The 22,637-nt window shown below is 40.0% G+C and overlaps 1 protein-coding gene across 2 annotated transcripts in view; it reads left to right on the top strand.

The window, feature by feature from the left end:
* The window catches only part of TRIQK (triple QxxK/R motif containing), a 61,133-nt gene extending 49,754 nt beyond the window's left edge, over positions 1 to 11,379 (top strand). For both annotated transcript variants that reach the window (XM_038128321.1, XM_038128322.1), the window contains exon 4: positions 6,150 to 11,379. In XM_038128321.1, coding sequence (XP_037984249.1) covers positions 6,150 to 6,263 — 114 coding nt within the window. In that variant the 3' untranslated portion in view covers positions 6,264 to 11,379. The remainder of the gene's footprint in view (positions 1 to 6,149) is intronic.
* Positions 11,380 to 22,637: the final 11,258 nt, after the last annotated feature.

Below are 22,637 nucleotides of genomic sequence, written 5' to 3'. Positions count from 1 at the left end.
AAACATGTTCAAAGATTAAATATTGTAGCAGAGCTATTGTACTGGCTCTGTTTGTATATGTGACACTAATGCAGACAGTGCCAAAATACATTGTGTCTCTTGGAAAAGCAGAACCCAGTCTCGAGAAACAGCTCCAAGAGAAAGCAATGTGCTATATGTCTCCTGGTGTTTGGATAAGACAAAATCCTTTGTAGCAATACCAAAAAGGGAGCCTCTGAACTTTTTCTGGGTCATTTTATTGGCCCCCCGCATGGGGCTTGTGCTGCTGGAAGCCCAGCTGTTCATCCTTACCAAGTAGAGCAGGAAGGCCTTTCCACCACTGGTGCTAGCTCTGCTCTCATTGGGTGAGGAAAACATGCCAGCAGGAGGGTGACAAGCAGAAAATGGCTTGAGAAGTGTGGAAACTTGGTCCCCAGATAGCTGGAGTTTGGTATGCAGAGACCAACAGTTATGGATAGTTCTTGGGGAGAGATTTTTTTCACAGGCTGTAAGAACAAATCAGTAGTCGATGGGACAAGTGATGAAGTTTTCTCTCTTCTTGAAAGGTAGGCACAAATCTTAACAGTAGTATTTGCAAAGTACTTGCAAAGACATTATTGACTGCAGAATATCACTCCACAGAGAATTATTAGCAACGCAGTACATCGATTCAGCTAAGGAAAAAATGTTTCCTAAACAAAGTGAGACCTTATCATCTGTCATTCTTTTGCATATCTGCTTAATCTGTTGTGTAGTTAGATACCTCACTATGGAGAGTTTCTCTCATCTGGAACAATTTAGATCGGAATAGATAACAACACATTCCTGGTGTATTTTAGCAAAAGATACTCTCCAATTTCATGCTGTTCATAATCTGCTAAGTTAGTGAACTACATTTTTCAAGATACAGTTTCATAGCTTTGTAGAAATTAAGGCCCACAAGAGACTATTAGATCATTTGATCTGCACTTCTGTATGTTACAGATCATAAAATTTCATCCAAATACTTTCTGCAAAGTCCAAGCACTTTGTAATGGCCAAAATACTGGGTCTTCAAGCCAACTTCTATGTCTCACAAAATGCAGAGCAGCTTAATGTGCCAGCAATGGCTAAAGTGTGCTAATCCCAGTTATCCCTGTAGTCAGGCTTTGATCCCTGACCTTGAAAGGAAAGGGAGGGGGAACAATGTACAAAGAGAAGAACAAAATCACATCCTTGCCTCACCTGAGCACATAAGTGTAGTAATCATGGTGGTTTGAGATATGAAGAAGATGCACCCACCAAAATCTTAGGAGGATTTTCTGTACCAGCTTGAAGCAGTAGACCATCTTTCTCAAACCTTCTTCTGTCTCCACTTAGGACCAGTCTGCAGCACTTCTAAGAGTAATCGATAACAGCAAAACCTCAAATCCTGGAAATGAAATCAATACAATGGGAGGAAAATGTCAACATCAGAAAACATTTGATGCTATTTTAAAAAGTCTGAGCAGTTAAACATAGGGTGGTATTACTTTTAATAACCTGATACTTGTGGGGTTCAGAATGTAGCAATGACCATGGGAGTAATCTGAGTTTTCCTAGGGCCCTGAAGGAGAGGAGCAGCTAGGAGAGATGAGTTTGCTGACTACTGGCAGCCAGGTCCTTCTTTTCACACAAGCCAAAGTTGAAGTATTCTTTCCAATTGCTAAACAAAAACATACTTTTTTGAGGGAGATCTGATAGATGATAAAGGACTCACAGATACGGAAGTCCGTATTTTCCTGAAGAATGTTCAGTCATTCTTGCTCCTAGAAAATGGCATCATAGATCAAGGCTGAACTTACCTAACTGCAGCTGGGCCTTGAAAGTTTCTTGTAAACAGGATAAAAGGACCCCACACAGTGAAATGCTTTCCTTAAATACAGGTGTATATAATTATATGCTGTAACCAAACTACCTCTCATTCTTCTCTATGATAAAATAAATACCGGTCATCTCCCTGCTGGAAATCCCTCCACCTTTGTACATCCAGAAATCACACTGAGGGAGCAGTTACTCATGAAATCCAAAGACCTTCTTTGAGTCACAGTTTTTCAAGGCAGAGTACTCCACTTTATAAGTACTGTATGCATCTTTGATACCTGTATATATTATTTTGCATCTAGCTGTTTTAAGATGAATCCTGTTGTTTTGTAGGCACATAGCCAGGTGTTCTTGATGACTCTCTAATAGTACCTTGTTCTCATCATTTGAGACAACAATGGTCTTTCTTCCATCTGAAATTTTCACAGTAAAAAAATTGGAACATAAAAAGTTCATAAATTACTTTTGTTGCCTTGTGTTAGCTGTAGAATGTCCTGCATTGAGGAAATAAACATTCATTTATAAATACTATTTTGTTGAAACTATAAAACATGGTTGCAGTGAATATCCACCTAAAGTCTTCAGTTAAAAACTATATGAGGTAAAAAGATGGTCAGTTCCTATATATTTATTTTTACACATATCCTTGGTCAGTATGATTTTCATTTCATCTCTTTTCAGAAAGAGCTAGGAAGAATTTATCAATTCAAAGAAAGCAATTTGAGGTACTCTTTCACTTAGTTTTAAGCAGGTTTCAGGTAAAAAAGGTGTGATTCTATTTGAAGGACAATTAAAAACCATGTAAAACCCCCCTGACATTTCCTGGAAGTATGATATTTCTCTATATGTATAGGATATGAAGCTGCCATACAGTGTCCAGATTTGTGTTATCATAGCTAACATTTTTTCCTCACCCCCTCTCCTGATTAATCTTGTTTAGATCCCAGCTCTGCCACTTGCTTCATTAGGGTGAATTTGAGGACATGATCCAAGTATTTTGGCATGAGAGACATAAAACTGACAAAAAATGATAAGAGAATGAAATCTACATTACGCTGTAATGGTATGCATTTCCTTTATGAAAAGTTTCTGGAACACTTAACCAAACTGAAATCAGTAGGGTTCTACATATGATATTCTACATGTAAGAGAATATAAATAGAAAATTCTGTTCCTTTTTAAAGGCTTCTATGACTGTACTTTGGGATTTGAGAGGAGAAATGTTGTTTCCTAGTGTTCTGTACCATGATATAAAAGAAAAAAAATAGAGTAAATGCCCTCTGATCATTTTAAGTTTATTTCTATAGAACTTTTTCTCTATTCTTTAATTATTCATGGTAAAATCCTTTGAGTAAATGGATTTTGCACAGGATGATGGGGATGATCCATAAAGTGCAAGAGAAAGGGAGCTATATATGCCAAGCAGGGAGTATTTTAACATTTCATTTCTATGCATGACTTAAAATACAAATAGCAAAGCCTGAAAAGTATAAAACAAATTAAAATGACAATATATATCTGTTGTTGCAAATACAGTACAGTGGTGCAGCATCTCGTTTGCTATTTACCTTGCAAAATTTATGTTTATAAAAGTCCATAAACTGGATGCAATTCTTAAGAGACTGCATATCGCTAGCTGAGAGCCAGATGTCCTTTGTAAGGCCATTTATTTTATATTTTTTTTACTCTGCCTTTTTCAGTAATTCAAAACTAAGGTTTTTGCATAACTCTCAAACCTGGAATTTTAGTAAGACTTTTCATTCCCAGGGATAATAAATACTGATCCACCCACACAGTTCCTAATGGCTGTGCAGGGAAAATAGTATTGTTATCACAGTGTTACTCATTGTGAAACTTAGGCAGAGGAATTAAAGAACTGCCTCTGTCAAGCAGTTACTGGGCAGCCTGAGAATAAAACTCAAGATTTTCCCAATTTCACTTCCTTTGAAACAAATTTTTAATGCAAAGGTTCCTGAAAAGTTTTCTGCTGCTACTCACAGCATTTCATAAGGGAGACTGGGGAGGAGGGAGGGGAAAGGTAAACCTATTGTAAAGCAGAAAGCGTGGGAAGTGTGGCATCCAAACAAGGAAAAAACTTTTTAATACTGGAATGAATTTGCTCTCTGTGTCAAGTGTGAACGGTGCCTGCATTGTGCGGTTTTGTTGTCCACTCTCCTGAGCAGATGGAGCCTGCAGTTGTATGTCACTTGTTTATTACATCCTCTTAAGATTAGTAGCTGTGTGGCCAGATGGGTCTGGGAGCACAGCTGTGGATACAAGGAAATAAATGAAACCTGTCTGATGCTGCCATGCCCTTTTGTGAGATACTGACGTGTTGCGACTGCAACAAAGCAAAAATCACTTTCCTTTAATATATGAGTGAATTAGATGTACTTTTTTAAAATCAAATCATGGAATCAGGAGGATGAAGTTCAGAGGATGGTACAATTCTAAAAGGAAAATGTAGTTGAAATCTGTAACAAACAGCCTCAGCAAATTTGCAGGAGCAATTTTAATGTGGTAAAACAAATTTAAAGTACATCTCAATCATCCATATAAAATAGAAAGCAAAGGTTTCTATAGAATAAAGAACATGCTCCTATAGAACGTATGCCAACTAGGCAGTAGTATTTCAAAATTTATTAGATGGCATATGTTGAATTATTGATCCAACATTCTGATAAACTATATAATGCATTCATGTAAATGCAAATTAAATGCTGCTCTATAGAAGAATGCCAGATTATGGGCTAGACTTTAAAAAATGAAATGCACAGTTTTAACTCCTTCATGTCAGTGAACACAATGCTGATCACAAAGCAACCACCAACCTAGAGATGCTGGGTAGGATTAATCCCACAGTGCACACAAGAGGTACCATCTGCACTCCCTTCTGGTCTAAGGGGAGAAGTGGTAATTTTTGGGAAGAATTCACCTGGCCTCTCTTGAACCACTCAAGACAGACAGATTCTGTCCTTGGACAGTAAAAAGTGTCTTCTTGTCTTGGTGCAGTGTAGGCATCTCCTTTCAGTCCCACTGGCAGGTTTGATGTGACATCTTCTGTACCAATTCAGATCAGTTGTTATAAAATCACTGAACTTTTTTTCTTCTCTCATTTTAAATGTACATTGGGATCATTCTGATGTAATTGTTTTGTAGCTCAACATGAAGCTGAGAATTGGAGGGGAAGTTTTGCTTCTTTCCTTAGCGGGAGAGTGGGGTTTGGAGGTACCAACTAACCTTTGGATCATCTTGAGTGCACAATTTTACAAGTTCATCATGATGATCAGGAGTCAAGCAGTAGAAGTTGTTAGCTAGAGAGTCATGCTTTCTGTGAGCTGAAGGGGCATAAGGTTTTTTCTCAAATTTATCTTTCGTCTTTCATTGTCTAGCAAAATGAGAGTCAACACTATAGGAAGTCTGCTGTCCCTTACAGAAAAATAAAAACTTTAAAATGAGAAATATGGTGTCTTTGAATGAAATAATAAAGAAAGAAATACAGGAAATAAAAGAAATATTAAGAGGATGATTGTATTGTAATTGCATTTTTACAAGTCCAGCCTTACGATGATACACAGTCATATAATGAGTATAATGTGTAGTATAAAAACATTTTTCTGCTTTTGAAAGCTGCTATAAATCATGTATACTTTGGAAGTTTCTTTTATGTTAATTAAGGAAGATGCAGCAAGTTGCAATATTTTATGGGAAGAGAGGCAAGTGCAAATTGTTGTGCTTTTTGCCTTATTGCGGAGCTGAAGAAAGAAAAGTTTCATCCAATTCTGAGGGAGTTTGTAGTTCCATGTTGTACTGCATGCCAGGAGGTTGGGAGGTAGAGGTAGCAATTTTCATTGACTTCCACCATACTGTGTTTGCTTCATTAAAAAATTACAAATTTGTTGGCAAAAAGCAGTAACATATTGCTAGAAAACATCAAAATTCACAGTGTAAATTCATAACTTAAATTTGTGTTCAAAACTGTGGTTTGTGAGTTCTGTCTTTTTCTTTAAAAAAGAAGGAACTGGATAATAAAAAGATATAAAGCTCCTATTTCTAGGTAAGACTAAAGATTTTTAAGCTAAATATCCTCTTTCTGATGGTATATCAGACTCACCAAAATCTTCATTAAGTGAATGGATTCTACAACATTTGGAATGGTAACCACAATAGAGAAATCATTAAAGCATCAATGCCTAATGCAATTATATTATGTCTGATGTTATTTTGATGTGCATTGTAGAAGAGAAATAATATTTATTCCTGATTAATCTGAAAGTATGGTATTATTTCTAACAGGTTTTTGTTTTTGTTTTCTTTTATTTCTACAGGAAGTTGCCCTTGTCCTTGCAGCTATACTGGTATTTTTGTTGGCTTTCTATGCTTTTTTTTATCTTAATGTTTCCAATGAAGTTGACCTTGATCTGGATCCAGATGAAAACTAGCAGATGCAATGAATCTATCATCAGGATTTCTTCAGCTTCAACAAGACTACATAGGAACACACAGTCCCTTCACTGTAAGACAGTAAATGATGCCATTTCTTGCAGTCCAAATTCATAAGAAAGTTTTGCAATACATCAGTTACATTCCAGGTCTCCAAAATAAGAACACTTATGCCTGGCCAAGTGTATTTGTCTAACACCAAAGCCAGGAGCAACAGTACAATACAGGAAGTTTATTGTTTACATTATGTTTTTCTCAGGCAGGGAACTTTGATGTCAAAAGACAGGTGCTACTATTATCATGGGTATTGATGCTGACTTCACAGGAGTGTCTGCCTTGACCGAATTTAGGAATCAGAGCTTCCTAATAACCAAATTAGTTTCCTGTTCCTTTCTGAAAAGAAAAAATACCAAATAAAAAGTATTTTCTTAATTTGTGTTTATAGTATATCAAAACACCCTCATCCTTTCCCTCCCTTTTAAGCTTTCTTGTGCATGTGTGTGCATGCATGAAGATGGAAGAAATTGTAGGAAAAGAATATCTTCTTACAAGCAGTCTGTCACCTTCTATATGGACTTAATTTTCTGTCATTCCAGATTCTGTGTGCCCATATATCTGCAGTAATCTTTTTCATTCTTTTGCCAACTGTTCAGCACACATGTGTTCTGTTAGAAATGGCACCTGGATGACAGAAGCTCTAACATTCGCATATGCTTCTGAAACACAGTTCTTTGCCTCCTGTGCTGTCTGAACTAGTGTAAATAGAAAGTTTAGTCGATGTTGGTTTTAATTAGTGTATTGGTCTACTATTAATGTAAAGTCAAAACTGTGTTTTAATTATGCTCTTCCTGATGGTTTTGGTATCAACTTGTTCTACCTATTAGGGGCATGTTTTATAAAAACATTCCTTTCCAGCTATACAATCATTTTAATCATCAAACTAATGTGAGAGGCTGTAAGTAATAACAAAACACTTTTTCTCCTGGCATACTAATAACTGGTAAATCTTGGTTCCATTACATCCTTCAGTTCTTGCAAAGTACCTTTCAAATTAGGTACTGTAGATAGCATTTTTGTTCCTTTTGATAGCCAAAAGCCACTTGAAGAATTTGATGTGTCAGAGCAGCTGCAGGGAGCTTTAAAATTCTGCCTTTATCCTGTTCTGCTTTGAGTTTGGCATATAACTGAGCTTGTGGATGTAAAGACTCAGTTTTGATCCCCTTAAAAGTGTGGTCAGTCTTTTTCTGACTGAGATTCAGTTCCGATTCAGTTTGATATCAAGAACGGGTAGAGCCATTGGTGCTGAATGTCACAAGGAAATTTAGGCAGACTGACTTTCAGAAAAATTTTCGTAATTCTGAGGCTTGGTTTTGCCTTAGACATAAATTTCAGAGCTGAATGTTAGATTTAATTGCAACTGAGGTATTTACTGTCTTGTTCCTGAGATGCCTGGCTAAGATTTCTTATCGTGGGATATAAATCGCAGCAAATATATAATGGAAAATATATTTCTTTTAAATTGACACAGTCCCATTATCACCACTTAAGAAACTTGGATCAATACAGTTAATTTTTAAACCATATAGTAACTATGACCATATACATTATGAGTCTCTAAGGATCCACTTCATATGTGTCATAGTGTTCACTCCCTTTATGCCATGCAAAACAACTATAGAAATTCAGAGTACAAGTCTTCCGAAAAATATATGAAAGAGAAAATTATATATGCAAATATATCTCATTTTCTACGTATGACTCTTACAGACATGAAATCCTAACACGTATGTATGCATATGACTTACAGTCTGCTACTAGTCACACACTTGACCAAACACCTCCCGACATGTTGAATTTATGGTGAAGCATTATCTGACACATGGCCCAACTTCCAGTGGAGGGAAAAGCATATCACAAGCTGTCTCCTTGCATGTGACATGCCTTTCACTCCACCAGCACCCAACCACATGTCACAGAAGCTGCAGACCTCTCCTGTTACTTTACATTAGCAGTTTTCGTGTTCTGTAACATGCTGGAAGGATTGTTTCCTTAATTTCAGCATATAGCTCTGTGGGTCATGTATGGTCTGAGAAAGATATGTAGTTACTCCCTTCATGCAGGTCATCTCATAACCTGCACTCTCAATTGGTTGTGTTAAAAAGCAAGCAATTCTTACTGTCAAATTTATGAAGTTTCTAGAATAGGAATATTCCATTTCCCATAACTGTGAATAAGACCTAATCTGAAGTGCGTATATATGTGATTCTATCAGCTTCCCAGATGTGTGGCTTATGAGTCCATATTGCCCACAGTTTGCTGTTTGTCTATTGGCTTTGTTTGGATTATGTCTTTTCATTTGCATGAAAAAATCATAGAATCATGAAATCATTGAATGGTTTGGGTTAGAAGGGATGCAAAAGCTCATTTATTTCCAATACATTTGCCATGGGCAGAGACACCTTCTACTAGAGCACGTTGCTCAAAGCCCCATCGTGGTGTCACACACCTCCAGGGATGGTGCCTCCACAGCTTCCCTGGGCAACCTGTTCCAGTGCCTCACAACCGTCAAAATAAAAAATGTTTTCTTAATGTCTAATCTAAACTTACTCCCTTTTAGTATGAATCAGCTCTCTCTTGTGCTGTCACTACATGCTTTTCTAAAAAGTCCATCTTTTTTGTAGTCTCCCTTCAGGTGCTAGAAGGATATTCTCATGTGACGGGAAAATTTCTTTTTGCTTAGACCGGGTAGACTTCTGTTCAGTGTATGTAGAAATACATGGTAGATACTGCAGCAAATACACTTCTTCTCTTATCAGTACAATAATTCCTAATGGGACATGTAGCTTATTTTTCCCTTAATTATATCTGAGATTGAAATATGCCTTTTGGATTTTGGACCATCTATCATTGTATGAGTTGCTTAGTGTCTCTTTTATTAATAAATGATTTTTTTTCTATTTTGGTTCTCTTATTAATATTTAACACACTGAATTATGTATACATTTGAAAGGACATTAAAGCAATCTAAACAGCACAATGTTCAAAAGTAAGCACTGATGTCAGTTTTAGAATATCTAGATTACTTTAGGCAGTTCTAGCCGCTAAACTCATATGAAACTAAATGTGGCCTATGAATACGTAAAAGACAATGAAGAGAACTTCCTTTGGCATCCTACCCAATACTAATCAGCTCTCTTTCTGGAGTTGATCCATGCAGCTCTATCACTTCAGTTGTACAAGACTTTTTTATTATAAAATTAGTAATTTTATATGCTTGTTTCAAAGAAGGATTACTGATCAAATAATTTACATGGCAAACCTGGCTTAATGAGTTTTTTCAAAGATATTCACCTGAAGGAAAAGGCAGACATCAGTAGTTGCCCTCTACTCCTGGAGTAAACTGAATTTCTTTCTAGCGGAGGTTGTGGAGGAGATGCCTGTACTGAGTCTTTGTGCTGTGGGTGGGAGCAGATTTCCTGTCTGGAAGAATCTCTGGCTAGGAAGGAATAACAGTCTTCCAGAAGTAATTTTGCTCTGTAAATCTTCCTAGGTGGTTTTCCTTTTCTCTTTGATTCTTCAAAAGCAGAATCAGCCTGTAGACCATCTCAGGACAGAAGCCTGAGTCTAGTATTTCTACTAGTGCTTCTAGTGAACATTGCCAAGGAAAGGCTCTAGCTCTACTACCTAGAGTCCATAAACATATTTTACTGGAAGCTTAGGAGGCATGTTAAGCATTTCCCTAATAGACCCTAGAGATACATTTAAACTTTTCTTGAAGAATGCTGTAGTTCAAGTTCACTGTTGCGTATCATATAGACACCATGCGATTCAGAATCAGCTCCTTCCATGCATCAGACCAGCGGTAGCAGGTCTGTGGCAGGATGTGTAGACTGGGAGATTGTGCTGCCGCACATAACTGCAAGTAGCTCCAACATAAGCAAACTCATCTGTTTACTTAGGTGTGCTCTAGAGCAGCGGACCTAAAAGTTTTGTTTGAAAACACAGGTTTTGAACAATTTGACTAAAGGAAAGCACAGTGAAAGCCCTACAAAACTGTTCATGCCTCTTCCGTGAGGGTTGCCACCACGGAAGAGGCTCATCTGCTGATTTAGGGCCAAGTTTTGAATGCTGCCATTTTCAGAAGGAAAATGCTGCTAGGAGCTCCCAGCAGAGTGATGATTGATCAGGGATTGTCGTCCCTATAAGGCACAACTGAGCCAGTTGGTGAAGGTCAAGTGCATTCAGGACAATTCTCTGTAGAGAACTGTACTTGAAAAGCAGAGTAGGCCAGTGAGAGTGCCAACAAAACAGATACTACAGATCTTGATTGCATTTCAAGTTCTACTTACAGTAGCATAGTAATTAGTGGTGCTTATGACTAAGAAAATAACAGTATGGCACATCAATAAGACAGCAGAAATTCCATGTTGGAACTGCATCCTAAAAGATTTTACAGTGGATTATGCCTGCACTTTGGGAAGTGAAGCCATGAGATGAATAAATTGGCAAAGATTATCTGTGATCTTATGCTTACAATATTTTTTCTTGAAAGAGCCAGTTGAGATATTTTGCAGTATATTTCTCCATCATCCTCTTAGTTTGCTGTAATGCATTTTTGTAGATGTATTTCTTTCTACTCATTTCCAAGAGTGAGAATATATTTTTTTTGCAGTTCATCAATTCATTTAATTGACAGAATTTTCTACTCATCCTTTTATCCCCCCTTAATCACAATCAAATTAGTGGGGAGACAGCCAAAATGTTAGGTACCAGTGTCTCTCAAGCAGATGTCACACCACTATTTTTTAGCTCGTTTAAATGAATAAACATGTTAAACTGTGAAGTATTACATTTTAGATTTTTTCATTAAAAAAATGGGACAATCTGTTTACTGTCCTTAATTGAGACAACAATCCTGGTAGTTGCCAGTTTTGGCAGTTGTAATGATGAACTATAAATATTGGGACAGACTGACTGATGATTGTGGAGGATAGTTCAAGTACAATACTCATTCTGCATGAATACTTTTTTCAGTGCTACATTTTTTCTAGCTCCTGTGATTGTTGTACTGGTTTTGCATGTTAAAAACAAATAAATACCTGACTAGTCAATCAATGGGCTTGATTCTGTTGTCTTATTCTCCATAGCTACATACAGCATAGAAAAGCTGTACACCCTAGACCACAGTTCATGCCTTGCCCAAACTCTCCCTGAAAGGTGTATGTCCACGTCAGTTACAAATATGAGCTACAAAAAAAGAGCTTTGTTTTGCTGGGCCGTGGAAAAACTGAGCAGCATAAAGATCTTTAGTACTCTTTTTGCCATTTCACAAAGATACTGTAGAAATTTAAAATAGTGCAGCCACAGGAGGCGAGTATGGAGTTTGTTGACAAACAGATGTCATCGTTCTATTGCACTTCCTGCAGAAACAAGACTGGAAGAAAATCAAAGCAAAATGGCCAGTTCTTCCAGGAGCCAACCACCTCACAACTCACCATGTTGCTCAAGAAGAGCTAAGTCTGATATCAAGTCAGAGGTACCACAACTTCTTTTTCATATGATGATAAAACGGCCTCAAGGAGATAAAGGTGTCTGGAGCAAAGCACCTTCTTGGACCAATGGGTCATTTATTTAAGTAAGAAAGAAACAGGGTTTGGGGATTTACACAAAGCATAGGTCAGAGTAGTTGCTGCTGCCTTCATGTGTAAAAAAGTCACATTATGCTAAGATAGAGTAGCTTTGTGTGTCTGTTACAGAGTTAAATGTGAATGTTCTGATACTGGCAATGTCCACATTTTTCTAGAGACACCTTCTCCTGTGAGACGATTAGCAGGGAGGGGGGGATGTGGAGGGAAATGGCAGGGGAGCCCTTTTGATGATTCTGCACTCCTAAAGCATCTCTCCAGCTCAGTGGGTAGTTGCTGGTGTTTAGAGTAGGACTGCAGTCCTGGGTTGCTTTGGACAGGCTACAAAAAGAATAGAGCAGAGCTTAACCTCCAGGGTGAATCTCCTACCATTACTGGTGCCTGATTTGTTACCACAAGGAAATCCACTTTTATTTATTAGGTTCTCAGGGAGGTGCCAGAAAAATTGTGTTTTGTTGTTCTTTTGAAACTGTTCTGCATAGTTGTTTTGCTTACTGTCTGTGGGACTCCTATCCAGTCAAAGAATGCCACACTCATGCCTACTGCTCTTTGGTAGTATGAGCCCTTATCCTTTTGCAAGGAGGGGCTGGGGAGTGACCTGCCATCTCCCCTGCCCTCACCTGGCTGGAGCTGAAGAGGCCTCAAGTCACTATTACTGTGTAATGTATTAAAACTTTTTCTGTTTTGGTGAGGACAGCAAATTGTGAATTCAGGGCAGCTATATTTAACCTTTCCTGCCCGAGGAACCTTTAGAGCTGCAAGCATGGTGAAACTCAGGTTTTTCCCTACTTCCCTTTTGATTACTTCCTTCATCTTAAGATGAGCTAAGGTGCTATGCTTGTCTACTTAAGGCAGGGCTGTTTTAACAACAGTATCATGGGTTTTTGCTGCCCTAAAGAGCTCATGACTGCAGGTGACCATGTTTATGTTTATGTGTTCATTAATCATAGCCTTCCTTGAACTGTTCTTCTCAGGCAGTCTCTTCTCTCTGCCTTTGTTGCACTCAGTCTCTGCTTCTCCAGTAATAACAGGATGCACTAAATAGAAAAGAGAGTAGAGTGCTTTTTTAGATCATTACCAAAGCCTCAAATTAATTTAAAGTTAGTCAATATATGTGGAGGCATTCTCCCAGTACACGGTATAGATGTTTATTTTGAAGAGCAGCCTGTTCTTGTGAATTATATTTGACAGTCCTTGCACTTATACATGGAGGTTTTTGAGTTCACATTGAGTTATAAACATGACTGTGTTATTCATGAGAATACATCTGAATTTTTCATTTTCTCATAAACTGATCATCAGCTGCCTTTAATTAATAGAAGAGCGGCCTTTATTTTTCAGTGATACGGTTTGCTCAAATATAGCTCCTTATCTGAAACGTTACAGAGTGGTTACCTGAAAATAAGAATTACTTGTTATATGTATGACTTTTCCTGGAGACTGCGATGATGAAATTTGGTAAATTCTCCCCAGAAATATCAGATCTTTGACTCCAACAAAAGCAATGGTTTTGAAATTTTTCCTTCAGTGGGTTTTACATTCTATCTTAGGAAATTTTCAAGTTGATATCAGGATGGAGCAGGAAATGCCTGAAGGCCAAATGAAAGGACTCAAATAAATGCTCAAGAGACTGTTCCCATGCATTATTCAACCTCTCACGTACACACGGCTGTGACTGGGCGTATGTCAGTCTTACGGGGTGATGGAGAGGCAGCGCATCTGAGACAGCCCACTTGGCTTGTGAATGTAGCACCCTCAAACCCACAGTGGCAAGTGTTTCTTCTACACTATATTAGGCTCCTGTACACAGAAGAGATATCTTTTACTAAATTAATTCCTATCTACAGAAAAAGATAGATTCTGTTTTATACCTCTTTACAGATGGAAAAAAGAAAAATTGTTCCCCACGAGCAAGGGCATTTGAAAATAAGAATCATTCCTGCAGCACAGGAGTTGTGCATAGGCATCAAACATGTTCAATTTAAAAAAGAATACAAATACAGAAAGGAAGATTTCATTGATCCACCATTCCTTACAGTACACATCTCTAGAATAATTTCCATGAAGCTATTATTCCCCCTATTCCACCACTAGTTTAAGGATTGTCATTGCCAACTCAGAATGAAAAATAATCTTGTATTTCCCAGAATTTAAACAAGAAAATTAATGTATCTTTGCTAAACATTGAGTTACTCAATTGCTTTGAAAGGGTCTACCAGAGTGTATTTACAATAATGTATAACTCAAAGTGATGTAGAATAACAGAAAAAAAAAATGGATTTCAACCAAACAGAGCTGACATGGGGACCTTCACCACTTCCTTGTTGCTTCCTTGCAAAGCCTTGAGGAACAGATTGGTCACATCCACTCATTGACATTTATCTAAGTTACTGAGTTTTCCTGTCATTTGTGAAGAATTAAAACTCCTTGGTCCTTGGTCTGGAGAAGGCTAGATTTGATCTTTGCACCTAGATCAGACTTTCCAGCTTGCTCAGATTAAGGTTCTTCATCAGGTTCCTTCCAGAGAGCCTAAGCAGTTTGAAAAGGATCTGAGTAGTCTTCCATCAGGTGAGCAATGAGGTAACACAGGATGAACACACTGAAAAACTGACACAGCCTCCCTTAGAGAGAGAAATATTTGCTGAGGTTGTCTGGCAGTGGGGTACACGATGTGTCAAGTTCTGTATCAAGGGAGGAGTGAGCCTGGGCAGACAGATCTTGGGATGTCAGCAGGGACTTGATGCAGATGTTCTGCCAGATGCTGCTGCTTATGGACTCCCTCCTCCAATGGCAGAAACCCAAGAAAACTTATGAGAGGACCCCAATGCAATCTTTTCATGAGGAAGATCATGAGAAGTGTTTCTCATGCTAAGAAGGAGGAAAAGTTGTTCAGTTCATTAACAATTCAGGATTATAGGAGCTGCAAGTGCTACAATAAACCATTCTTAGCCTAACAGCAAAGGTTCCTTTGTAAGGCTTCGCAGAAGTCTGTGCACATTACAGATAACTAAACAATTTAATTCTTGTAATCAGGAAATTGATGCAGCTGGATATGAGAGAAAAAACCACACACCACAAAAAAAACCCCAAACCAAACCAAACAAACAAAAAGCACAAAAAAACCCCAACAACTAAAAAAAAAAAAAACAAATACCAAACCCCAAAAACACTTCAATAAGAAGTATGCTTATTCTCTTCCACAGGAACTATGGAGGGCCTAGCTCTGATGGAGTCTGAGGAAGGAGTCATGTACACTCCTGATGTCTCCATTCATCATGTGGTAGTTACAGGGTAACACATCTTTTCACCCAGCCAACAGGAATACTTTAATTAAGTAAAACAGGATTACAAAACACCAGGCTACCTCACTGCCCTGGTTTAGAGACCTGCAGAAATAAATCTCTCAGTTCATTAAATTATAGCTTATATAGATGCCCCACTATTACATCCCTCACAGCCAAATATCAAAAAGAGATCCGCCAGCAACATATTCACACTCTGTCAAGTTCTCCTGTGTCTCAGAAGTCTTGAGGAATACAGAGACTCTGAGAGATTTTGTAATATGTTGGTCCTCTCACAAGGTGTTTCTTGACCTTAGCATGGGCTGAGAGATGAAGTTGGCAAGCTAATGAGGAGGAAAAAGAGGATAGTCTGTAAAAACCTCTACTTTATGGTAGTCTTAATTATTTGAAGGCAGATATCACAGCTGTCCTTGGAGGTGGAACTGGAATAAAGTATTTCAGGGAAGACACTGTTGTGCCTCTTTGGAAAGTCCAGTGGAAAAAGCCTTGGGCAATCTGTGTCCCAGTGGTGGAATAATCAGTGATGTGGAAGGCTGAATAGATGATAGTGAAATGAAAGCAACCAGCAAGCAGAGCAGGATCTTCTTCCAGAGCCTCAAATCCACAGCAGTGTCATGGCCTGGAGGAGCAGCACTTCATCTGAATCCCAAACCTTTGGCCAGTTCAGTCTGCCTGGGAGCTTGGGAAAAACAAACCTTGTGTGACCTCCAGCAGCAATTATGCAGGAGGTCTCTGCAAGAATGAAAGTTTGCTCACAGGGAAGAAAATAGCTTGGAAAACTGCGTAATACTCCCACCCACTGACACACGCTACTTGTGAACTGTATCACTGCTTTTCACCCCTCTGAAAAACAAAGTTGATTTGACTAATTCTGCTATGTTCCTAATGACTTGTTTTTTGGATATATGGCAGGTGCATTAAAGAGAGGAAAAAAGCCCATGCAGATTGTGGCTTGATTCACTGCGGCTGGCGCAGAGATGAATGCAGTGTCTCTTGGCAGGGCAGCTTGTTTTGGGGAAGGCAGAAGTCTGTTCATGGTTATGCCATCATGACACACTTCTCCCAGTGGTATTGCCTGCTCTGGGAGTTCAGAGTCCCTGCAGGGCCAGTGCAGCTGATGTGATCCCTGCTGCTGCATCAGCCTTCCAGGCAGTTTTAGTATTGGCAGGGCTGGTCTCTGCTGTGGACCTGAGCAAGCAATACCCTGGAGACAAAACTAAGTCAGGAATGCTCATAGCAGGATGAGCAGAAGCCACAGGGGACACAGAATTTAGATTTGCTGAATTGTCAGGAGGTTGGTGTCTGAATCCAACTCTGGTCAGAAATGAAGGGAATTTAGAGGTTGGTGTGGTTAAGGGCTGCTTCTCAGCTGATCCTGAGTGTGCAATGTACAACTGGGCACACCAGAAATCTCTGTAGAGCAGAAGGCAGTCTGGAGTTGCAGATGTGTGAATATGCCACCAAAGGTCCACCATCCACCAGGATGTCTGCTCCCATTCCACAGTGGAACCACAGGTGACTTTTGCAACAACCTGTTTGACCCACTTCATGCCACGGCAGTATTAAATTTACTTGTGGATGTGCTTGGGTGTGTGGTCTCTGAAGGGCTGTCTCCAGCTGCTCCCAGGCTAGCCCATGTTTATATGAGGGATGAATACACATGTTATGCATGATTTTGTGCTGAGCAAGACTCTGGGCACATGCATAGAAGCATAGGATGATTTGGGCTGGAAGGAACCTTAAAGATCATCTAGATCACACCCTGCTGCCCTAAGCAGAGTCACCTTCCATTAGTCCAGGTTGCTCAGAGCACTATCCAACCTGGCCTGGAACACTTCCAGAGATGGGATGTCCACAACTTCTCTGGGAAACCTGTTCCAATGTTTCAGAGTGCCACCCTCACAGTAAAGAATTTTTTCCTAACATCAAAACCTATCCATTTCCAATTTAATGCCATTACATCTTGTCCTATCTCTAGTGGTATAAAAGCTGTAAATTTTCTCTGGCATAATTATAACCTTTTTGTTTATGACTTGTGATTTGTTTTTTTTCCAGCGTTTTTCACACCACTGTATTTAATCATCACTGAGATTTTAGCAGAGCTCTAGTAGACTGTGTCATATTCTTTCTCCCACATGTATGTGTGTTTTCTTGGGCTGCATTAAATAAGATGTTTTGCACTCACTATATTTTGCAACAAGCCAGTATAATAGAGTTGCAACTTCTGAACAGTGCTGAATTGAAAGTACAGAGAAATGAATAAACCTAGTCCATTATTTGCAAAAAAATAATTTAATAATATACATTATTCAGTCACTGATTAAAATACTTATTTCTAATTATTAAAATATTAATAATTTAAATACTTTAAATATCTTTAATTAAATCCACTGTGCTGAATAATACCAAATTCATTAAGATGAAAGTGATAGGCTGGAATGAAAGGAGTCATCTTAAAAAGTAGTTCATTCAGTGCATGGTGCCATTAGGCTTCCTCCTGAAACCTCCTTCAAAAACATGATAATTACTAAACAGCTTGTAGGACTTTTCTCTGAAGCAAAGGGGTTTTAGCTGTTGTTTTCCTACAAACCTGAACTCAAATACTTTTCCTTTCATTCTTACATAATACTAGCTATTCCTTCTCCTGATCCTAATCTATCATAGAGGATTGACCCTAGCCATATTTCAGCAGATGTTGTGATTCACTCAAGAGATGGCTGTGTTTGAGTAACTGAGTAAAGTGGTCCCACTGCATAATTTTGCAAAGTTTGTAGAATTATTTAATGGAAACATTTTATTTAAATGTAAATTATTTCACTGTTATCATCACGATCATCATCATTATTATTACTGTCATTGTCATCCACTACTAGGAGTGAATACTAAGAATTTTTCTATCCACATTAGTAGAAAGGAATACAGCATGCAGGAATACAGCAGGGGTAATTGCCTGCCTATTCCTTAGTGTGATAGATAGTAAACACAGTTTACTATCAGCTTTGTAATTTTTAACCTAACTCAGGTAGTAGTAAATGTAATGAAAACAGAGGTATTTGACTGAGTTCAGAAAACAAGTTGTTTTAAACAGATTTAACATGAATTTTACATTATGTCTTAACTTTCCTGGCAGTCTTCATTATTCCTTTGTAGGACACTGTCTTTGTGAAGCCCACACACTTTGGTTATGTGAAGCCCTCAAATAAATGTCTTCCAGGTGCATCTCACCTGTTGTTCATTGTGATGAAATTCATACCATTAAGAGAATGGCTGTAAAATGTTCTATGTGGAAGTGCATTACCTCATTATCTAAACATAGTGCATAAAATTTATTCCTAATAAAATCTGTTAGTCATTATAAACATAGTCTGTTCTGCAACAGTGGGGAAAAGTTTGTCCTTTGTACTTTTGAAGCATGCTGGACACTGGCAGGAAAATATTTGGTTTCCCAAATAAAAATCCCAGGATTTAAGAGGATTCAGAACCAGTGCAGGTTTTGCCCATCACAACACTCTACCACTGAGGTATGCAATTCACAGTCCCTGATCCTTGATTGGGTTTCCAGGGTCCATGAACAGCACATGGAAGTGCTGGAGGGTGGAGCATACTTGATGACAGGACACAGATATGTGGAAGTCAGGACCCTGTCTGAAATCACATGCCCTTCCCCACTTTGGAATGGCTTTTTAACAGGCTTTTAATTTCAATGCCACCAAGAAGACTTGTCCATTTCCCCACCATCTGAATGCTCTCTTGATGGTGGTAGGTGCCAGCTCTGTCAAAAGTGGAGCACCTGTTGGATCTCTTAATCATGATCCTGATGGAAATTACCATTCTTTTTCTATGAGAAGGGAGGAAAATCTCACAATGACTTCCAGGGAAATGAAATCTTCTGACTATCACAAGAGGAATATGTTCCTCTGGGGGTCCTGGTCAGTGAAAAGTTGAATATGAATCGACAGTGGCCCAGCAGCCAGAAGGGCCAACCCTGTCCTGGGGTGCATCAGGCACAGCATCAGGGCAAGGGAGGGGATTGTCCTGCTCTGCTCTGAACTGGGGTGGCCTCACTTCGAGTGCTGGGGGCAGTTTGGGGTGCCACAAGAGAACAAAGATAATAAACAATTAGAGAGTGTCCAAGGAGGGCAGCAAGGATGGTGAAGGGTCTTGAGGGGAAGCTGCATGAGGAGCAGCTGAGGAACTTGGTCTGTTCAGCCTGGAGAAGAGGAGACTGAGGGGAGACCTCATTGCAGTCTGCAACTTCCTTGTGAGGGGAGGAGGAGGGGCAGGCACTGATCTCTTCTCTCTGGTGACCAGTGACAGGACCTAAGAGAATGGCCTGAATTTGTGTCAGGGGAGGTTTGGGTTGGATATCAGTAAAAAGTTCTTCACCCAGAGAGTGGCTGGGCACTGGAACAGGCTCCCTGGGGAAGTGGTCACAGCACCAAGCCTGACAGAGTTCAAGAATTGTTTGGACAATGCTGTTGAGCAGGAATTGAGGATCTTGGAGATGGTCCTGTGCAGGGTCAGGAGCTGGACTTGATGATCATTGAGGGTCACTTTCAATTCAGAACCCTCCGTGGTTCTGTGAGCTCTGACTGGGCATAGTAAGGCATTGAGCTGCATCTCTCATATCCCATTCAAATACTACAGTAGCTTAGACCAGGGGAGGACTCCAGCAGCCATATTTCAAAAGAAATCAATAGCTGCCATTGTGTTTATGAAAAATCCAATTTCAGAGCTCTTTGGTAGAAATTCTTGGAGTGCTCAAACCAGCCCTGAGGGAAGATAAACAGAGGAACATATTTTTGTGTCTGAACTAAGGTGGTGCCTGAAGTGAATGCTTGGCAACTTGATCTTTTTAACACCAAAGAGCTGTTGAGTATGACCCAAATTCAAGATGCCTGGGAAGCTTTTGTACTGGCAGCTGAGCTTAGAGTTTGGAAACCTCCTGAGGCAGACAGCAGAATCGCTTTTTTGGATGTAAGCACATAAATTCCAACTCTGCCAGGTTGTGAGCACTTAAGTCCTCTTCTGAGTATAAAGCCATGACAGATACATCCACACTCTTCCATCTGAACTCCAAGATTTCATTCTTATTGTACAACTCAGGAAACTTTTAAACCTTAATTTATGCTGAATGTATATTGAAGAGTGTGCTGGTTTTGGCTGGGGTAGAGTTAATTTTCTTCACAGTGGCTGGTATGGAGCTATGTTTTGGATTTGTACTGAACACAGGGCTGATAATATAGAGATGTTTTAGTTATTGCTGAGCAGGGCTCACCCAGAACCAAAGCCTTTTCTGCTCCTTGTACTGCCACAACGGTGAGGAAGTAGGGGATGCATAGGAGATTGGGAGGAGACACAGCCAGGACAGGTGACCCCAAATCACCAAAGGGTTGTTCCAGACCATGTGGCATCATGCTCAGTACATAAAGTAGTCGGAAGGAGGAAGGGGGGATGTTTGGATTGATGGCGCTTGTCTTCCTGAGTGACTATTATGTGTGATGGGCCCCAGTTCTCCTGGAGATGGCTGAACACCTGCCTGCCCATGGGAAGCAGTGAATTAATTCCTTGCTTTACTTTGCTTGTGCTTATGGCTTTTGCTTTCCCTGTTACACTATCTTTATCTCAACCCATGGGTTTTCTACCTTTTGTCCTTGGATTCTCTCCCTGATCCTGCTGGTGGGGAAGTAAGCTAGCAGCTGTGTGGGACTTGGCTGCTGGCTAGGTTTAGACCACAACAAATAGCATTTTCATCTTGAGTTTTCCTTTCACCATTTCTTGCTAAACTAGCATACAGCAGACATGAAAACACATGAGGGGTTTCTATAACAACACTGTGAAATAATAAATTCCACAAAGCAACCCTGGAATCTACAAATGATGTAAATGGGTTTTTTTTTTTCATTTAATTGCTATCCACATTTGTGTCCAGCTTCAGAATAATACAGCTGCAGTAGTAATTAATTAATATAGGAATGCAGTTTAATAACAGCGCAAGGGGTCTGTGTTCACCGTTTGGTTATGGGCACTAGCTAGCATGTTGATAACAGGTTGTTGCCATTGTTGCCACCTCATTAGAAAATTAGCATTTAATTAACTTAGGAAGATATGGAACAATTTTGGTATGGGAAATATTTGTACACATTGTCTATTGGAATTAAAAGCTCCCATCCAGCAAAAAAGCACAGCAGCCTCTACAGCTGGTGGCTGTTGGCCCACAGAAACTAAACAGACTCGCTGGTCTGTGCAGCTGCAGCCGCTGCCTTTGATTTGGAGAGGAAAGGGAAGCTGTGAGACTGTTATCCGAGGCACCAGCTGAAAGGAGCGATCCAGCTGTGACGTCAGTGCTTGCCTTGCAGGCACCCGAGCAAGTCCCCAAAAGTATTAACGCAGAGACATTGCGGGCTCCGAAGTGTTGAGCAAAAGTTTCAAAGCAAAGATGGCTCTGCTTCAAGCTGGGCTTGCTGCAGCCTCCCCTGAAGCCAGTGGGAGTATTTCCACTGACTTCACTGGGCTTTAGATGGCCCCACTGGGGTTTCCTGGCCCGAGCATCGGTGCTGATTGAGCCAGGTGCAGGGAGAGGCAGGTCAAGCTGCTTGAAGGTTAACCGCTGCTGGTTTGGAGGGGCAGAGGGTGAGGAAGAGAAGAGGACAGCTCGAAAGGGAGTGGACAGCTGAAAGGCAGCTGAATTTTCTTGCGGTTGCTTTGTTCCTGTTAACACTGGCTGAATGGTCTGAGGTTTTGTATGTTCTTGCAGATGAAAAGATCCTCTTTAAACTTCAATGTTGAAAAATAGTCCTAAACCTCCTTCTGTCAAACACAAAACAGACAAAAATCTGCTGGTTCCTAGGGTGAATTATTTTTCTGACCAGCCTCTTCTATGTAGTTAGATACTAAAACAGTCAGATGACATTGAGCCTCGCTCCTGTGGGGTGAGGAATTCACACTTACATGTGCCAGCTCTGCTATGGGCATCTGTGGGGGATTCCTCCAGGCGGGGGTAAATGGTTATATCACCTCCGTCATCCCTTGGGCTCAGGAGCACGTACTGCAAACCCTCTGCACGTGTTTAATGTTGCACATGCAAAGCCGTGGAGTCGTGCCAGCATCCCACAAGTTTCTCCCACTGACGTCCCCTCAGCTGCAGCTGCAGCAGCAGGATCTATCCTAACCCCAGGCTGAACCAGCGCTCTGCAGCAGCCAGCCTGCCTCAGCTGCTCTGGCAACCCTGCTCCAGCGTCTCCAGGTACTTCTGAGAGAGATGTCACTGCCCTTGCCAGCAAAAGCTGCGCTCCCAGCTCTTCATTTGCCCTTCCCCCGTCCTGCCAAGCAGATTGCCACCTGCCAGAAGCGCTGCGCAGGGACATCAGGGTCTCGCTGAGCAGGACGGCTGGGCTGTATTGTGTAAGGCTGCCTCCCCTGGGGG

The sequence above is a fragment of the Motacilla alba genome, chromosome 2 (assembly GCF_015832195.1).
Source record: "Motacilla alba alba isolate MOTALB_02 chromosome 2, Motacilla_alba_V1.0_pri, whole genome shotgun sequence".
Taxonomy (NCBI): Eukaryota; Metazoa; Chordata; class Aves; order Passeriformes; family Motacillidae; genus Motacilla; species Motacilla alba.
This window is presented reverse-complemented; position numbering and strand designations above follow the sequence as displayed.